The sequence below is a fragment of the Hyaena hyaena genome, unplaced genomic scaffold (genome assembly GCF_003009895.1).
Source record: "Hyaena hyaena isolate Hyena2069 unplaced genomic scaffold, ASM300989v1 scaffold_168, whole genome shotgun sequence".
In the NCBI taxonomy this organism is placed as follows: domain Eukaryota; kingdom Metazoa; phylum Chordata; class Mammalia; order Carnivora; family Hyaenidae; genus Hyaena; species Hyaena hyaena.
The window spans coordinates 2,350,021-2,369,104 of record NW_024080800.1 but is presented as its reverse complement, the minus strand read 5'-3'; the positions used below and the strand labels follow the sequence as shown (position 1 = coordinate 2,369,104).

General features: G+C 45.0%; 2 protein-coding genes and 1 pseudogene across 8 annotated transcripts in view; 1 reads left to right on the top strand and 2 right to left on the bottom strand.

Moving 5' to 3' along the window:
* Positions 1 to 2,212, bottom strand: part of SLC4A5 (solute carrier family 4 member 5) — a 110,148-nt gene extending 107,936 nt beyond the window's left edge. Inside the window, exon 1 of the mRNA XM_039240142.1 lies at positions 2,198 to 2,212. The gene's annotated coding sequence lies outside the window, so the exon portion shown is untranslated. The remainder of the gene's footprint in view (positions 1 to 2,197) is intronic.
* LOC120237011 lies at positions 942 to 7,584 on the top strand (annotated as a pseudogene).
* Positions 7,585 to 15,921: 8,337 nt separating this feature from the next.
* The window catches only part of DCTN1 (dynactin subunit 1), a 30,299-nt gene continuing 27,136 nt past the window's right edge, over positions 15,922 to 19,084 (bottom strand). For 4 of the 7 annotated variants that reach the window (XM_039240116.1, XM_039240112.1, XM_039240115.1 and 1 more), the window contains 6 exons: positions 18,404 to 18,418; positions 18,062 to 18,195; positions 17,757 to 17,943; positions 17,423 to 17,502; positions 16,817 to 16,906; positions 15,922 to 16,422 (listed from right to left, as the gene is read on the bottom strand). In XM_039240116.1, coding sequence (XP_039096047.1) covers positions 16,285 to 16,422; positions 16,817 to 16,906; positions 17,423 to 17,502; positions 17,757 to 17,943; positions 18,062 to 18,195; positions 18,404 to 18,418 — 644 coding nt within the window. In that variant the 3' untranslated portion in view covers positions 15,922 to 16,284. The remainder of the gene's footprint in view (positions 16,423 to 16,816; positions 16,907 to 17,422; positions 17,503 to 17,756; positions 17,944 to 18,061; positions 18,196 to 18,403; positions 18,419 to 19,084) is intronic. The other 3 variants (XM_039240114.1, XM_039240118.1, XM_039240119.1) reach the window with 1 other exon arrangement.

Here is a 19,084-nt window from a genome sequence, read left to right as displayed (position 1 = left end):
CCCTTCCAGCTCTGCAAAACCCAATTCCTGACTCTTTAGAGAAGGATATGAACTAGAGAAACGAAGGCAGCATTTGAGCAAATCAAACCTTACAAGAAAAAGATTGCATACTTTGTGATTTTTCAGTTTTGTGCTGATTTTTGCCCTCATTTTAACTGCTTTGTTAAGTAGGAAAGACACTGAGGGAGCATTCAGTGGGAAGAGGACAAGACAGTGAGTGGGAAGTAAGGGGGAAAGAAGTGGTAGTGAGGGCCTGCACATGGTGTGGGGGAGGGACACAGTGTTGGGGTGAGGGCACATGATGTTGAGGGGTGGACACCCAGGACTGGGAGGTATGGGCACACAGTGTTGGAGCATGCAGGCACACAGGGTTGGGGGGTGGGCATACAGGATTGGGGGTTAGCACACAAAGTAGGAGGAGTGATGAAGAGGAGTGTGCTGAAATCTCCAGTGCTTAGGCATCTCTAGACACCAAGCATTGGGCCTGGTGACTCATACACTTTCCCTTATTTAACTCTCACCAGTTCTGCCAGGTGAGGCTTTTCATCCCCAGATGAAATGTTGCAGATATGGCAACTGAGGCTCAGAGAGTGTAATAGTAGTCCATGGACTCACAGATGTAGGAGTAAGAGCCGGGGTTGGAAGTTCCAGTAAAAAATGAACTCCACTCCTCTTCTTACTCAGGCCTTATCGTAGATTTACTGAATGTCTTCAGACCCATGTTTCAGGGTTTACCTTCTCTTTCAGATAGGAACTTTTATCTTCTGGCATAAAGTCCTCACTCTCTTCCCAGCTCACTGGGGTTTCCCCCCAGTGGAAAAGCCACACATGCAGCAGACATATGGGCAGGTGTGTTTTGGAGACAGTGGCTGAGCCTTAACATTAACCCTATACCTAATTTTTTTCCACAATCCATGGAATCAAAGACTAGTAAGACTAGGATGACTGACTCAGCTTGGTTTGCCTGGCACTTTCCCGGTTTTAGCTCTGAAAGAACTGCAAGCCAGGAGACCCCTCCATCTTGGGAACATCAGGATGGCCTGGCCCAGAAGGTACGGTCTCCAGCCTCATGGAAGTGAACTGTCCTGGCAGCAGAGTGTTGTTCTGCTTGTGTCCAGTGTCCACCGAGAGTTCGCTGGAACACTTGCCTGTTCCCCTGTCCAGCTCTAATGTCATTTTTGCTGTCAACCAATGCACATTCTTGTTTACGTTTTTTTGGCTTAAAACAAAAAAAGTTATTCCAAGAGTCCTTATTTACTTTGAGAGACTTTCTGCCTTGCCATAGAAAAAAAGCCATTCAATTGTTGTGTGTGAACAAAGGGACAGGTAGGGTGGACTGTGGGGCACACACCCAAAGTGCCACTGACTGCCACAATGCCTGCTGTCCCAGAGCCACAGGGTTTCCCACTTTACCTAATTCTCAGGTGACTCCCTCTTTTCTCTATGTAAGGAGGCAGGTTCCCCAGCAAATGCGATGCAAGCATAGTTAATTGGTAGAACCCAGTTTACATCCAGAAATCTAGCAGCAAAGAATACTGAGAAATAAGGTTTTGGGCTTTCCAATCTGTCCAGTCACAGGAGGTGAAAAGGAGGGGCGCCTCAGTGGCTCAGTAGGTTAAGCATCCAACTCTTGATTTTGGCTCAGATCTTGATCTCACAGTTCATAAGACTGAGTCCCAAGCTGGGCTCTGTGCTGACAGCACAGGGCCCGTTTGGGATTCTCTCTCTCCCTCTCTCTGTCTCTGTCCCTTCCCTGCTTGTGCTCTCTCTCTCAAAATAAATATAAATGTGAAAAAAAAAATGAAATAAGTAAAAAGGAGGGCAGGAGGGCAAAAAGGATCTTAAGAGAGACTATCCAAGAATGTACGACAAGGTTTTTAAGTCTTTACCAATTGGTAAAGCTACATTTGGTCTTCCAATTGACTATGATGTGTTTGTTCCATAAAATAGAAGCCAAGGTAAGAGGGGGTGGGAGTGAACAGCATTCCGCCCTTAACTGTGCCCAAGCCTGGGCCACTCGGCCATAGCTAGGAAGCAGGCTCTGCAAGAACATGGCAGGCCCACGTGAGCCACATGAATACAGTCAGACTGGAGGACTTTCCTGCCAAAGGGACAGGTGCTGGGTGTCTGATCCCAAAGAATCTACTGTACAGTAATCCTCCTTATCCACAGTTTCACTTTCTGCAGTTTCAGTTACCTGCAGTCATCCGTGGTCCAGAGGCAGGTGACTCTCCTTTACCCACAGGTCAGTCGTAGCCTAACGGTATGTCACAGTGCCTACATCATTCACCTCACTTCATCTCATCACGTGGGCCTGTTATCATCTCACAGCATCACAAGAAGAAGCATGAGTACCGTGTAGTAAGCTATTTTGAGAGAGAGAGAGAGAGACCACATTCATGTAACTTGTATTACAGTATATTGCTATAATAATGTTATTATATAATTGTTATTAATGTCCTACTGTGCCTACTTGATATTAAACTTTATCATAGGTATGTTGCATATAGGAAAAACAAGTATATATAGGGCCTGGAGATGTACTCCGTGGGTAAGGGAGAACTACTTTACTTGTTTTCCAGCACTGCTTTGGAATTTTTTTCCCTTTTCTTTCCTTTCTTTCATTGAAAAAAAAAGTGTAATTTCAGGTGAACTTAGGGGGGAAAGAGAAGTAAATGTGAGAGTTCAGTTCATCTCGAACTAGAGTTTTTGATTCCTACTGAGGTTGACTTTTTTGCACCTGATAAAAACAATTGGAGTTTTTGTGAATTGCTATTTAGTTATGGTTATATCAGTGTGTTTCTCTTTTTCTTCTTTATGTATAGGAATTATTTATCATCTATTGTAAATATTTTTCTGTGTTTGTCATTTGTTATTCAATTTTGTCAATGGCCTTCCCATCTTTTCCTTCCAGGAGGTCCAGTGCACGTGTGTGTGTGTGTATGTGTGTGTGTGTGTGTGTGTGTGTGTTTTAATGAGGTCAAATTTATCCATATTTTCCTTTAAGGTTTCTAGTTTTGTTGCCAGTCTCAGAAACACTTCAACCAGCCCCAGGTTTATGTACACCTATATTTCCATCTAGTTCTAAAAGCCGTCTGACTAGAATTTAGTATATGGTGTAAGACAAGGATTTAACTTTATTACTGTTCCCCCGTGTTACACCATTTCTCAAATTATGTATCCTCTATCCACTAGTTTGAATGGCTGCTTTTATCACATCCCAAATGTTCCTGTGTGCTGGGTCTGTGCTCAGCCAACCATCCTGACAGCACATTACACACTCCGTTACCTTTTGCTACCCTCCTCTCTCCCCTCAAACCACTCTGTTCTGCATTTTCTCCTACCATGTCACAAACATTTCTCTGGCAGAGCTCATCATCAGACTCCTAATAGCCAAAGTCTGTGGATGCTTTTCAGAGCTTTTCTTGATGGACCTCTGTTACATTTGACATTGTTGACAATTCTTTCCTTCCTGAAATCCCTTGTTTCAAGGTGGTTTTGTTTGCCTGTTTGTCTTGGTATATTTTGGGACTTCTGGATTATTAGGTATGTGCATCTTCATCTTTGCTAAATAATGCCACAGTGTTTTCCAGAAGGAATGTAGTACTTCATACTCCCACCAGCAGTGTGCAATAGTCTAATGGGATTATTCAAGGACAAGCGTTGGTAGAACTGGTATGGTTTGGATTTCTCGTCCCATGGCAGTTGCTCAGTCCCCCCTTTGCACATTCACTCCACAAATCTCCTCTCTCTTGTGAACTTGAGTCCTGTTGCTTGCCTAAGCCAACCCCATGACCATTCCCACTCTCCCCACAACATAAACCAATTGAGAGCTTTAAAGTCACACCTTCCTAAAACTGCATTTTTGCATTTTGCGCTCTGTTCCAAAATCACCAGAGTCTTTCCAGGGCAGTCAAATGAAGTCTGAGTTTCTTGGATTGGCACCCAAGGCCTTCCCCTGCCCAACTTCCTCATTCTTTCTAACATTTATTTTCCTCCACTCTTTATAGGGTGCACTTGAATTCAGGCAAGGAGACCCATCTTGACGCGAGGGTTGTAAACAGTACAGCCACTCTGCAAGAACAATGTGGAGATAGTTAACAAGGATGAAAATATACATATCAAATTAATGAAGTTTTGGGGTGATGGGAGGTTCGTGGGGCCTGGAGCCAAGGGCCAAAAAAGAATTCTTGAAGATGTCTTTGGTGCAAAAATGGTGATTTTATTAAAGCATGGAGACAGACTCATGGGCAGAAAGAGCTGCACTGGGGTTGTGTCAGGAAGTTCATTATATACCCTCAGGTTGCAAGGGGGTCAGGGATAAAATCTCTAAGGTATTTTGGAAGCAAGGTTTCCAAGACCCTGAGGGGCTAGCTGTTGCTAGGGAAATACCACTTATTACCATTTAATAAAACCTCAGTCATAAGACCCTTCACATGTATATCGGGAGGTCATAAGCTTGGAGTATGATTGCCAGCATATATTTTAGGGCAGTTGATATAAAGGAAGTAGATTCACAGGATCATTGAAGTTGGGATAATGTTAAGCTAGGATTCTCTTCTGTCCCTAGCAAAGTGTCATCCTTGAGGCAGCTGAGCTCCTACAGGGAGGTCACTCTGCAGGTTTCAAGAACCTGTCAATGGGCGGTAGGCAGTAAAGGAATTTATTTTTCATTTGCCTTAGTTTCCCACATTACCATGGCAAGCACTTAAGCCCCTTTCCTTTGTTCTTGGGTAGCCAGGAGTGTTGGAGCAATAGCACACATATTCCTCCTGGGGTGTGTATGTGGGGGGGTGCTGTTAGCCTGTATTTTGCCCTCAGCTTACCCTACACTCCCTCATCGAAATGACCAAGCAATTTCACCTTTGTTCATGTGAACCAGGCCAAGTAAACAAGGATATTTATATAGCATAGTTTGTAGGTGCTCAAACTTGGAAGCAACCCAGACATCCATCAAGAATAGAATGGATAAGTAAGTTCCAGTCTCTGCACCCCTCCTCACTCTGTACTCCTACTGACCTAGTGTCAGGGGGTATGTTTCTTTTTCAGACAACATGTCTTCATTTAAAATAGGAGCCCAGGGGCACCTAAGTGGCTCAGTCAGTTGAGCATCCAACTTTGGCTCAGGTCATATTCCCACATTCGTGAGTTCAAGCCCTGCATCTGGTTCACCGATGTCAGCACAGAGCTTGCTTCAAATCCTTTGTCCCTATCTCTTTCTGTCCCTCCCCAAATCATGCTTTCTCTCAAAACTATATTAAAAGACAAAACAAAACAGGAGTCCAACTACCTACTTTACAAAACAGGATTTTTTTTCCCCACTGAAAAATGAATTTCCTATATCATTGTGTAAATATGCAGGAAAATTCTAACAAGTTGTGGTCAACTACTTGTGTTTTATCATTGTGTTAAGCATCTATGCGCTTTTTCTCTTTTTTAATCCATTTTTAAAAGTTTATGTACAGTAAAATTCATTCTCTTCTGGTATTCCGTTCTGAGTGTTAACAAATAATTACAGCATTTTTTAAACAAAGGAGTATCCATATAGGTCTAAAGTAATTTATCTTAGATTTTGTCCACTGAGACTTTGGAAAACAAAGCTTGATTTCATAATTTGGTAGGCAAGCTGTATTTGCTCTACAAGTTCACAAAACTTCAGTTTCACCTATTGGTACTTGCTCAATTGTTTGCATAGGTTCTCATTGTCTTCTAGAACAGCCAGTCCTGGGCTGACCCTTTCCATGAAGATTAGAAGGGAAAACAGGCCTGGATTTCAACTCTACAGAAACTTGACAAGCCATTGCTGCAGGTGGAGGGCCCAGCCAAGGGTCTTCTAAACCAGGTACCCTCCGCTGCTAAGTACATAGGTGACCTAAAACTCTAAGAGAAAGTCTGCCATAGCTGAGCTACCTCGTCATCTAGAAAGTGTCAAGATTTGATAGCCTAAGCATTGAGGGAGAGTGAACACTTGTCCCCTCATTTCTCCAAGAAACTCAAGGAAACTTGGACCTTTAGTAATCACACGTTTCAGAGTACATTAAGTCAACTAAGTTAACTGTTTAACCATAAGTCTACCATTCCATTTGTTTTGATATGATGCAAAAAAGTTTTTAAATTTTTCATTGATTGAAACCTAGAAATACCTGTATGCCATCCCATCAAGAGACCAACTTCTACTTCATCTAATATTTTACCTTCCCTATCCCAGTTGTTTTGACCTTTTTTCAACTGATGACTTTGAGAATGGGATGCTAAGCCTCCCAAGGCCATGGGATGCTGGCTTTGATGACAAGCCCCTCTGGTGGGGTAGGAATTAACATATCTTACAAGTTTCCAGGTGGTGCTGATGCTGGTGGTCAGGGAGCCATACTTTGAGAATCACAGCTGTAAAGGTAACAGTTATAGGAAATGTGAAGGCAGAGTAACTTATTAACACCATGAGGATATATTTTAAGTCCAGACTGAGAAATAGTTCCTTTGACAAATAAATTATACGGAAAAAGCAAGTAAGAAAGAACCTAGAGAGGCACCTGGGTGGCAGTCAGTTGAGCATCTGACTCTTGATTTCAGCTCAGGTCATGACCTCACAGTTTTATGAGCTGGGCCCCATGTCAGGCTCTGGGATCACAGCACAGAGCCTGCTTGAGATTCTCCCTCCCTTTCTCTCTCCCCCTACCCTGCTCACACTCTCTCTGTCTCTCTCAAAATAAATAAATAAACTTAAAAAAAAGAAAGAAAGAACCTAGAGATTAAAAGAGATTTAACAGGCATGGAGAGCAGAGCCAAGATAGCAGCATAGTTGAAATATAAAACTTGATCTGTGTATGAAGCTGGATGTCAACACTTCCAGATTTTGCCCAGGGCCTCCAACAGCAGGTACAGACTGGAATTCAGGCCAGCCTACTTAGACTGGGCACCTCCAAATCACTTCAAAATGGAAGGTTGCCTATCAACTCAAGTATAGAATATATCAGGAGCTCCTTGCTTGAGCACCAATAGAAAACAATATCTTACCATTGAGGAGGAGGTAGGGACAGACTCCAGCTTCTACTGTATAATCTGGTTCCAGGACGACACTGGGCATAGTGCTTTCATTGACATTCACTTCATAGATGTGATGCCTTTGACTTTAATATCCTGCAAAATCACTTCAAGTGGATAAAGCAAGTATCTAAGATATCTGAAGAATCTCAAGAACTGGACATTCATCCCAAACTGGATCTGGGCTTCAAGGAAGGTTAGATCATCAAGTTGAGTAATAGGAACATTGCAATCAAGAGATGATATGTTTCTAAGCCCAGGACTACAGGGCACTGGAGGCCTAAGTTTACTCCCAGCCCCACCTGGAGGCAAAATCACTATTTCCCCCTTCCTCCCCAGAGGTTGTGGCAATCAGTCATGTCGCCCCCACCACCCATTCCAAATCTAACCATGGAGGCAGTGATGTAGATATCCTAGGCTTCTCCCACTCCTGTCATAACACCAGCTCCAATCTCTGAAAAGTGGCTTGGGGGAGACTTTGGCACTGCTTCCAGCTCTGTTCCAAATCTGGCACCACAGCCATCCAGCTAAGTCCAGTACTGAATCGCCTTGGCAGAACGTCAAGAACAGACTTGAAGAATAAAAATGACCTTGAGAAGATAGGAAAGAAAACCCCATCTTTATGAAGAAAATGGAGGCGGTACAGAAAAGACTTTTTCTAAAGAATTGCAATATATAATGCATTTGTTTGGGGGCTGATCAGAATACTTTTTTAATGTTTCTTTTTGAAGAGAGAGAGAGGGAGGGGAAATCCCAAGCAGGTTCCACACTATCAGCACCATGCCCCATACAGGGCTCCATCTCACAAACTGTGGGATCATGACCAGAGCCAAAATCAAGAGTCAGCACTTAACCAACTGAGTCACCCAGGGACTCTGAATGATCAGAATACTTACACTGAGACAGTGGATATTCTTGAAGACCTTGTCATAGAGTTCATCCTGAAATGACGCACAAAGCAGTGTCAAACGAAAGACAAAGTCAAGTACAAGTTAAGGATTTCATCTTTTTGATTTGTAAAGACCTAGGGAAGTTTGCTAAGGCTATTAGTGATTACTGTGAATAAAGAATTGAAATGAGCTGGAAAAGAATTTGACAAAGCCTACTATGAATCTTGACACTTTTTGTAGTTTCTGAAGCTTCACTATCTTGTGGGAAAACCATGTATAATAACTGAATATTTTGTACAGTAAGGTTCGTGTAATTGAAAGATGGAGAAACACAAAATTTTCATGTTTTAAATTTTGGAGTGATATTTGAGATTTTAATTGCCTGATTTGATAATACTATACTTGGATTACTTATTGGGTTTTAATGACTACACAAACGTTAAATTATCTTGCAAACCACACAGTTCCTTCTGACTTTTGACTAGCTAAATGATGAAATAGTACTTTATTAGGTGTCTTTGGGTCATTGTAAGCTATACTATAGCTATTTATTTTTATTTTTTAAGTAATTTATTTTTTATAGAGATAGAGAAAGCACAAGCATGGGGGAGACGGTTGGGGTGGGGGGGGGTGGAGAACAGAGGATCTGAAGCAGGCTCTGTGCTGACAGCAGAGAGCCCAGTGTGGTTCTCGAACTCACAAACCTTGAGATCATGACCTAAGCTGAAACCAGACACTGGACTGACTGAGCCCTTACTATTACTATAATGTTATTATATATAAATACGTAACTATTTAACCAGCTACCCCTACTACAGCTATTTAATATGTGAAATCTAAATGTCATCTTTACCCTGTGATACTTGAAATATGTTTCATGTACTTTCAAGTTTCTAGACAACAGTAATCTAACAGTTTTTAAGGATAGTGAACTGTTGAATCACTATATTGTACTCCTGCAACTAATATCTGACTGGAATTTAAATAAAAATTTTTAAAAAGATAGTGAACTGGTTTGTGTTTCTCTTAAGTAGATGATATGGGAATATAGTCTTTCTAAGAATGCTTCTCTGTCTTAATAGATAATTTCCTTCAGAGACACCTGGGTGACTCAGTTGGTTGAGCACCTAATGCACTAGGTGTGGAGCCTGCTTGGGATTCTCTCTCTCTCTCTCTCTCTCTCTCTCCCCCTCCCTCCCTCCCCTCCCTGACTCACACCCATGTTCTTTCTCTCTCAAAATAATAAACTTTCAAAAAAAATAATTTTCTTCCATATTCTTTAGATAGCAAGTGATTTGGGGGAGAAACTAAATTTCACATGAATACTTGTGTTGGAAGGCTTTTTTGACTTAAAAGCTTTGGGTCTTAGACATGATATTTGTCAAGTTGTAGAACTCATTTTCCTGGACCAGATTAAAGCTTCTCGCACCCAAGTACTAACCAGGCCCGACCCTGCTTAGCTTCCGAGATCAGACGAGATCAGGCACGTTCAGGGTAGTATGGCCGTAGACCAGATTAAAGCTTCTAAAATACATGCTTTTAGTAGTAGTTGGAATGGAATTGCTAAAAAAGCTGATGGCAGAATAAGTATTTGGGGTAGTGTTTTAATATATTTGTATTTGTTAATTGCAGAAATGTGTACCTGTTAAAATCAAATATGGCTATGGAAACCACTTCCTCAACTTCCTGTAGTTCAGGATACACATATTTTGTATGTGGTTAGCTATTAAATTATTATTATGCTTAACTTAAAGGATTGAAATTGCATTTAAAGAGATCAGTGAATGTTACTATTTGTGAAACTGAGCATTTTGTGTGCAGTTTATAAACAGTATGAATCAGTAATTGGGAAAATTCTACTTTTTTAACCCATTAATACCAGTAATAAAATATGGAAAAAAAAAATGACCCATGACTCTGGAGACAAAAATCTTTAAATTGGAAACCCCTCTCTGTCCCAGAACTAAAACTACTAGACAGTCTTTTTCTTAACTTTACCATTACAAGCTGGTTTATGTCATTTGATGACATACTTGCTGTGGTACTTGCTATGTGTCTACCACCTCCTGCTCACCATCAAGGCGAGAATAGTGGGACTTACCATACCTGTGGCTTACTGTGAACGGCTCATCAGGCCAAGGAGAAGTGGCCTTAAATGTTTATAAAATTCTCCACCTTTTAAATTCAATTTCTTTCAGTCATCTCAGACCCTCATGTGCCTCTTTTTGAAGTCCTATTTAGCAATTTCAGGGCAAAAAATCCTTACATTTCCTTCTCCCCTAAGCCAATTCTCTGAAAGTGGATAGAATGACCTGAGTGCTTATAAATCCAGAATTTGGGCAGGGATGGGGATGGAGACTTCTTTCCTGGGCGCTGTTCTGTACCCTTCTTCACTGCATCCAGTGTTGACTGGAGCTCCATCACCTTCTCGTGCGTTCACTTGTCCCTTCCTATGGTAAAAGGTTGTGTCAATGGCATCTCCACTATCCTCTTCTGTTGGTTGAAAAGCACATCATCTTTGGGCAGTAAGTATGGCTTGGTTAAAGGGAGTTCAAGGGGCTTCTCAGTTATTTTCTACAGAAGTGTTTGTTTTCTTGTAGCTCCATCCTGTTGGGGCATGTGAAGCAAAGCTTCACCTGGTATTTGCCCCATGTTCAATCGAAAGTCATGGGTTTAGAATTTCTAACCTAACCTGTGGAGCAGAGAGTTTGAAAGCACTTAGCTTGCGATCAATACCCACATTGCTATGCTGCCTGGGTATCTGATCCCTTTCTGTTAACATTTTTTGGTGAATCTTGCAGTTCTTCAGTAGAAATGTGTTACAGCATCATTTATAAAATTGAAGGGCCATAGCTCCAGCTAACTGACAGGCTTCCCAAAGCAAAGGCTAGTACCAACACCTAGAGAACCTCAAAAGCAGGTTGCTGTCCCACTTTTCCTTCCCTCTGCCCCCCTTTCCATGTACAGTGCTGTGAGGAAGGTGTTTCTTCTCAGGTGAATGGGCCCAATCAATTTGGTTAATTAATGGGCAATCTGAGGCAGAAATAAGAGGATATAATTGCTTTTCTTAGCATTATTTGGATGCTATTATAGACTAAATATGTCCTGCAAAATCTGTGCTGATATCTAATCCTTAATGTGGTGGTATTTGGAGGGTGAGGTCTATGGGGGGTGATTAGGTCATGAGTGTGGAGCCTCATGAACAGGACCAGTGCCCTTCTAAGGGGCCAGAGAGCTTACTTTCTGCTGTGTGAGGATCTGAGAAGTCAGCTGCCTGCAGCCAGAAGAGCACCCTCTCCAGAATCCCACCCTGCCGGCACCCTGATCTCAGACTCCCAGCCTCCAGAACTGTGAGAGATCAATGTTGGTGGCTGACAAGCCACCCCGTCTATGGTATTTTGCTCCAGCATCCCAGGTGAAGACTGAGGCTTGCAATCTGAATGGAGGAAATCCTCATATTTAGCTTCAGTATCTATTCTCCCTTGACTTCCCTTCTTTATCCCTTCCTAACTTTGGGTCCATTTTGTCTTCATTGTACTCCCCCTCCAGAGCTTGCAGAGGCATGGCAGGACATCTTTAAGTTAACATTTTAAATAGAAAACAGGGGCACCCTAGGTGGCTAAGTCAGTTGGGCATCTGGTTTTTGATTTCAGCTTAGAACATGGAGTCCCGTGTTGGGCTCTGTGCTGACAGCGCAGAGCCTGCTTGGGATTCTCTCTGCCCCACTCCAACTCAAACGCTCACTTGCTCTCTCTCTCAAAATAAAAAAAGAAAAACACTAAAAGGAAACTCTCCATAATCATTAGTGACTAAATACTGGGAACCTATGTTCTCAATCTTCCTCCATGTTATGTTCTTTGTATTCTCAAGATGATAGTATGTGTATAAAATGCTGACACATTAAAAATAAAGTTTTATATACATATAAAGCATGCTATAATGGTCCAATAATGGTAATTTAGAATAAGAGACTCAAGAGACAACTATTTGTAGTGTGTTGTCTTTCCCTTGAACCTTACCCAAATATATAGACTGTAAAACAAAACATTTATGATAAAATCAGGGAAATTTGAACACTGGATATTTGATGAAGTATACTTTTTGGGCGTGATAATGGTATTGTAGTTTTCTTTTTTTAAGAGAACTATCTTTTAGGGATACTAAAATACTTTGAAATGAAATGGTAAGATGATGCCTGGGGTTTGCTTCAAAATAATCTGGGGGGAAAGAAAAATGAAAGGGTATACAGGAAATAAGAATGGTCACGAAATGGTAAATATATAGGCAAATGGAGATTTATTATACCCTACTGTCATCTGAATGTTAAAATTTCCCATAATAAAAAGTAACAAAACACAGAGTGACAGACATCTATTTACACTGACACCAGTTTTTTAAGCAAGACCAGTCCAAGTCTCACTCCCAAACTCCCCAGGCTTCCAGAGAGGAAGGGAGGCCAAACATCCCAGGCCACCCCTTTGAGCACCTCAGCAGTAGTGGCCATCTGTCCCTAGGAGTGGTAGTGCCTGTTTCAGCTGGCACATGTCATAAAGATGAAAGAAGCCTGGATGAATGACATGTTTCTCAATATACATAGAGAGCTACATGGGTCCCAACACCCACAGGGAGACAGGAGGAACCCTCACCCTCAGATCCTATGTTCTCCAGGTGCCCTGGGCCTGGAGACAGGGGTCAAGGTATTCCATCCTATGAAGCTTCCCCAGCTGGGCACCTGGGGCTGTGGAACACATGTACTCTTGGTTCACTTTCAGCTCCAAGGCCAGGTAGGGCAGAACTGGCTCTGGGGCCTTGCACGTTCCCTAGCATTAGCCAGCAGAGACTCGGGTCTCTGTACTGCCTCCATCCCTGCACCCCACCATGGGGTAGCACGGAAAATGGGAACAAAGCAAGCAAATTAAAATTGGGGTGGGGGAGGGAGAATGCCACAAACCTTTGACTCTCCCTCAGTCCTGGCCTGTTAAGAGGAGGAAACAGTACCTGGATGGTAGAAAATAAGATGGTAACAGACCATGAAAACAAGCTGAAAGCTGAGCACCAAGGACTGCCTATCCCTGGGGACCCAAAATATGATTGTGTCATAAATGTATGTCTTGGGATAATGGCTGCTTGTATTTCATTTATTCAGTTTCAGCCTCTCCCAAATATCCTTTTTTATTCAGTATCTATATCAGGCATGGTATCTCATTTAATCTTCCTCTGGAGATTACCTGTGGAAGGAATACCACCTGAGGAAGGTGTGATTAGCCTTGGTACAGATACAGAAACTTAAGACAAGAGCTTAAGCAACTTGCTCAAATTCACACAGCTTATAAGAGGAAGAGCTGGGATATGAGCCTTATTCTTACTTCACAAAGCTGCTGCCATGTTGGGAAATTGACGTTGACCCTGGGAATCTGCCCAAAAACCCCAAAGAGAACAAAACTGAGACTGTTCATACCCTGCCCCTGCCAATCACCAGCCAGTCTGCCTGGTTCTCATGGCACAACTGGTAGTTGAGGGGATGGATCAAAGGAGACTGGTCCCATGCTGTGCTCCATCCTTGGTACAGAGTACTTCACTAGGCTTCTCTAACCCATCATCACATCCCAGTTTCCAAACACTTCTTGGGCCCCATGAGCAGCTCTGATTACCATCTGAGCTTGCGTCAGCTTCCACGATTAAACACTGGGACACAGTGAGGGGCGCCTGGGTGGCTTAGTCGGTTAAGCGTCCGACTTTCGCTTAGGTCATGATCTCGCGGTTCGTGGGTTCGAGCCCCGCGTCGGGCTCTGTGCTGACTGCCGGCTCAGAGCCTGGAGCCTGTTTCAATCTGTGACTCCCTCTCTCTCTGACCCTCCCCTGCTCACGCTGTCTCTCTCTCTCTCCTAGAAATAAATAAAACATTAAAAAAATTAAAAAAAAAAAACAAAAACCACTGGGACACAGTGCACACATGCTGCTCTCCCCTTTCTTGCCACAGCACACCAGTTTCTGCTTCCTCTATCCCACCGAGGCTGCTCTGGTCAGCTCACCAGGCATCTGAGAGTCAGGTGCTACTTTCCAGAATGCAGCCCACAGGACCTCTGAGCTGTGTCAGAGCCTGTTGACTACCTCACCTCCTTGGTCTTGTGACACTTCCTTTGGGGGCCTCTCTCCAATGGATGCTCCCTTGGGCACCACTGCAGGCTCTGCAACACTTAGGACTGCCCTGGGTTCTGACCTCCCCCTGCCCTGGACACTCTTTTCAGGTGACTTGCAGCCTCACCTGATTTCCAGGCCTTCAACTGCTTGCTCTGCCTTGACCAAGTCCTCTGGGCCAGTGCCTTTCTGCTCACCTCACTATTTCAATACTTGGATGGATCCAGCCTTCCTGGTGGCCAAGTAATGCAGTCCCAGAAAATGAGGGAAGGAAAACTTGGAGCAATGAAATAAGACAGAAGAAAGAGCAGGTGAATCTGCTTTCCATCCCTCCATCAACCCCAATGGAACTTTCCAGCTGGGCACGGTGTTTCTCAATAGTCTATCTAGACACAGCACACACGGGCAAGGGGCTAGCTGTGTCTTTGTGAAGCAGTGGCCAACTCATGAAAACACGCTTCATTTCTTCTCCTTCCCTACCTAGCTTCCCTGCCTGTTCTCCCTCCATGTCAGTGCTTTAGGATTGCAGCTGCCATAAGCACTAGCACTCCAGTTTTGCCTCTGGCTCGGTTTTCTGAGGAACCTTAACTAAAACAATACACCTCATCCAAATCTCCAACCACCACTGACACAGCTCTTTCCCCGACCTGTTATCTCCAACCTAGACTTCCCTAAGCTCCAGACCCAGCTGGCTCTGACTGCCAATAGCCCTCTGCACTCAGTCATTCTCACAAGCACCTCAAACTCATTTTCAAAATGAAACTCACAGTTCTCTTCCCCAAACACGTGCTCTTCTCCTGTGTTTGGGGGGATGCAGAAATAAAAGACATCTCGTTGGAACTCTGTCTGTCTAAAGTGAGTGACAGATGGGCTAACTAGTGATTTCAGTGGAAAGAGATGCTTCCTGACATAAAGCAGTGTTGCAGGTGCATGTACTGGGGAAGAGAAGACAGCCTGCGGTGTACCAGGCACGATGCTGGAAGCCTGCGTGCATTATCTCATTTAGACTTCAGAGCAACCCTGTAAGGTATCATTCTTTCCATGCTGTGGTTCAGAAAGTAGACCAAAGGTTAGAAACCCTGCCAAGCAACAAAGCAACTAAATCCAAGCACATCTGGAAAAAAAAATGTCCATATTCTCTGCTCCGTCCAGAAGAGGAGCACCTAACAGGCCACAGGAATTGGAGATTTCCTAAGGTGGCAATGCCAGAGCAGTCTTAATAAATGAACAGGATGTCAGTTGAGGTGGGGTGGGGGCAGGGAGGTGGAGCCGAGGGGAGGAGGGGTCTAGCATTCTGGAAAGGGGCCTGAGACAGCACAGGGTGGCAAAGAAACTGCAGGGACCCACTAAGGCTAGACCACAAGGCACATGTGGACAATAGCCCCACAAGAGGCTAGAGAGGTGGGCAGGACCCAAATCATAGGTGGCCTATTCTAGTAGGTGTGCTATTCTAGTGAATTCAAACTTTATACTCTAGATACTTAGAGAAACTGTTTCAGGGCTTTATCTAATTTTAAATTTTAGTTGGAAGAACTATTTCAGGATTGAAAGCAAGGAATAACATGGCCCAGTCTGCATTTGGAAAGGTCCCTCTACTGTCAGGAGGAACTGGTTGAGAGACAGGGAGGAAGGGCAGCTAAGCCTAAGTCCTAGCTCTCCTAACTGAAGAATGAACTTAGGTGCCAAGCCCTTGGCCTGGCCCTTTCCCTTTGTTCACAGTAACTTATTGCACATGGACATTCTACCAGTCTCTCAAACTTGGCACAGCCAAAGCCTCCTTAGATCCCTTCTCCTCCACTCCCACTTGGGCTGAAAGGCCCAAGTCCCACTCCCAACAACACACAGAAAGCACTGAAGCAGAAGTTGCTTTAATCAAGGGGTGAAGTCCTCTATCAGGGGGACCTCACTGAACCTTTGGTGGTGGGGTCTCAGCCTACCCCCCACATGCCCTGAGGCCCCTCAGGAAAGAGGGAGCAGCTGAACATCCAATTCTGGCAGAGGCCAGGGAATGGAAATAGGGGAACCCAAGTAGAGGAGCAGGAACAGGGCACTGACAGGTGGAAGTAAAGCTGAGTAGGGAAGGAACAGCTGTACACACATGGTTCTACAATGGTGACTAACTGAGGTGGCTGTGCATCAGGCAGAGTGGCACCAGGAGGGCTGAGGGTAGAAGTGGAAAGGGCAGGGGGTAGGGGTGGGAGAGGAGAAGGAGCACTTAGGAGATGAGGCGACCATGAAGCTGGTACAGCTGCTCCTGGGTCAGTACCAGCCGGTGTCGCTGTCCAAGGCCAGCTGCGCACGAGAAGGTCACTTTGCCCATGTAGACAGTGTCGTCCTGTTGCTCCTCCTTGGCCTGGGAGTTGGCAAGAGGAAGAAGTCACCTGAGCTGTGTGCACTGACAGAGCCCCTGAGCACAGAGACCAAGGCAGTCCCTGTGAGATAGGCTTTAAGGATCCTAGACTATGGTGACCACATATTCCAAATCAGAATTGGAGTACATAGTCTGACAAGGGAGTTTGAGCCTCTCTTGGAGTCAAAAATCATAGATGTTTGGCTGCTAAAACAATGAATTTCTGGAAGCACTGCAAGCACTCTGGAGTTACTAACAAGTAAGACTTGGCCGGATAACTCAGGATGTGCAGTTGTTGGACCCGAGACCCCAAAGGCCTCTTCATATTCTGGAGGAGAGTGGAAGGACCCACCTGAGCCCTCAATACGGCCATCCTCCCCTCGATATTCCCTCTTACCCTGAGGAAGGCTGACGAAGGGAAGGTGGCAAAGTCAGTGGGGACCGTAGCTCCAGGGCGCTGAGATACGGTCTCCTTAAGGACCTCATCCTGCCAAGGAGTGGAACAAGGAAGGGTTCATTTAGGGGACCCCTACAGGCTAGCCCAGTATCTCCCTGGCTTCACAGGGACCCTAGTATCAGGAGATAGGGACCTGGTCCTCTCTATCATCATACTTTTGCTCTCACCTCCAACCCCATCCCCACTCAACATCCTTACTTTACAGATACTTATCCTTTAAGGCCCAACTCAGATTCTACAGCCCCTAGGGAAGCCATCCCTAACCATTCTACCCAATGGTGATCTCAGCACTAAAGAAGCTGCACCCAAAACACACACTCTAAAGATGATCCTGGCTCAATCCATTTTGTTGATGAGGATCTGTCTCCTGTCTGCACCAAGACAGTGGGCTTCTGAGGCAGGAACCCCACCTTGCCCTCCACCTCCAAGCACAGGACTAGGCTCAGAGAAACTATGGGAGTGCCTATGGAAATGAACGTGCTAAGGACTCCACCAGGGAACACTATGAAGCAAATTCTGTAGAGGAAGGGCAGGGTCTGAGCTAACCTTGAGTTTCTCGATGGTGTCACTTAACGACTTGAGCTGAGCCACTTGCTCCAGGAGCTGGGCAGACGGGCTCTTGGCAGCTGTGGGGAGGGAAGGCTAGTGAGGCCCAGCAAGACCCAAGCAGGAAGCTGTAATGGATTAAGAGTCAGGAAGTACAGATACTAGACCCTCTCATGGAGCAGGTACACAATGGGTGAAATCAAACAAACTGAACACTGAGGCCAAAAAGCAATGCCAGGAAAAGCCTCTATGGTATGGCAGCTGCCTGGGTAGGGGTTACATCGTTGGGGCAAAGGGGTTATATTATTAATCTCACGGGTCAGTTGCTCCATACCAGGGCTAGTACGAGTGATATCTACTACATGGGTGTGCGTGCTCAGTTGATTCAACGTCTCCAACAGCTGGCTGGTCTTACGATACAGCGCTCCAGCTGTTAGCTCACTGTCAGGGCCCTCATGGGGTGAGAGCTTTGCCACATGCAGGGGGGGCAGAGCTGCTAAGGACGCCTTCATCTGGGCTCCCTGTGAAGGGAAGAAGAGGAATGGCAGTGAGAGGTGACAGAAGGCCCTGCCATCTATCATCAATGGGGCAGGTGGGCTCCACCTGCACCCCACCTGCACCTCCCTGTGACCACCTCACCTTGAGGATGCTGTTCTCATGCTGGAGCTGGGAGATGTGCAGCCTCATGGCAGAGATCTGCTGCAGCAGCAGGGGTGAATCCTTCACCAGCCCAGGGCCTGGCACAGACCCTGGAGCCTGCCCAGGAGCTACTCCTGTGTGTACCAAGACGAATGCCATCAGCTCCAAGTAGAGAGGGCTGAAGATGGGCTCCATCTCCACTCAGTCTCTTTCCTTATCCACTCCCACCTCCAGTCCTGGTTGTTCCCAAGGGAGGAGTCTTATCCTGCTCCCCCAGGCTGGTAACCCTACTGGAGTGGGTTCCCACAGCCCTGGTAACCCCCCACCAGGGTGGGTCTCTACCTCGCTGCTGTTCTTCTGTGCTCAGGATAGCCCATGGGGGAGCAGGAAGAGAGGAGAGAGGAGTTAGACAATTTGGGGCCAAGGGGTCACACCAGAGGAATCCTGGTCACGACCTACAGGAAAACCCTTTCCTAATTACTCCTCCTCTAACAAGACCCTGCCTCTGCCCTCTGCATCCGGGGGACGAGCAAATACATGTGAAGGAAAGATAAGGAAGGGGAATGAGGCCATGAGATGGGGTGCAGAGCATAAGGAAGAGCGGCAGTGGGGGTGTGCACTGTAGGAAGCACTTGGGGCATGAAGCATTCCAGCCTCTCGGTCTCATACTCTGTCCAAGAAGGGCAGAGGGGATGCTCCTGAGACCCTGAGATGTCTGCACCCTTAGTGTCCCACAGCAGCAAAGCTGAAGTTGAAGATGCAGCCACATTCCCGCTTCTCAGGTTCCCCACTGTTCTGAGGCGAAAGACATTCTTTTTTAGTGGGAAATTTTTTAAGTTTGAACCAGTATCTGTTTCAAAAGCCTGTGCTAAAACAACACAATGTGGTGACTTCTAGGGACCCCTTCCCCAAAGAACAGGAGCCCACTGTACTACAGGAGTCCAAAGTCAACAAGGTACTTGGTCACCTCCCAAGATGAAGAGGCACCTTTGATGAGAACAAGACACTAGGCAAGGCCAGGTG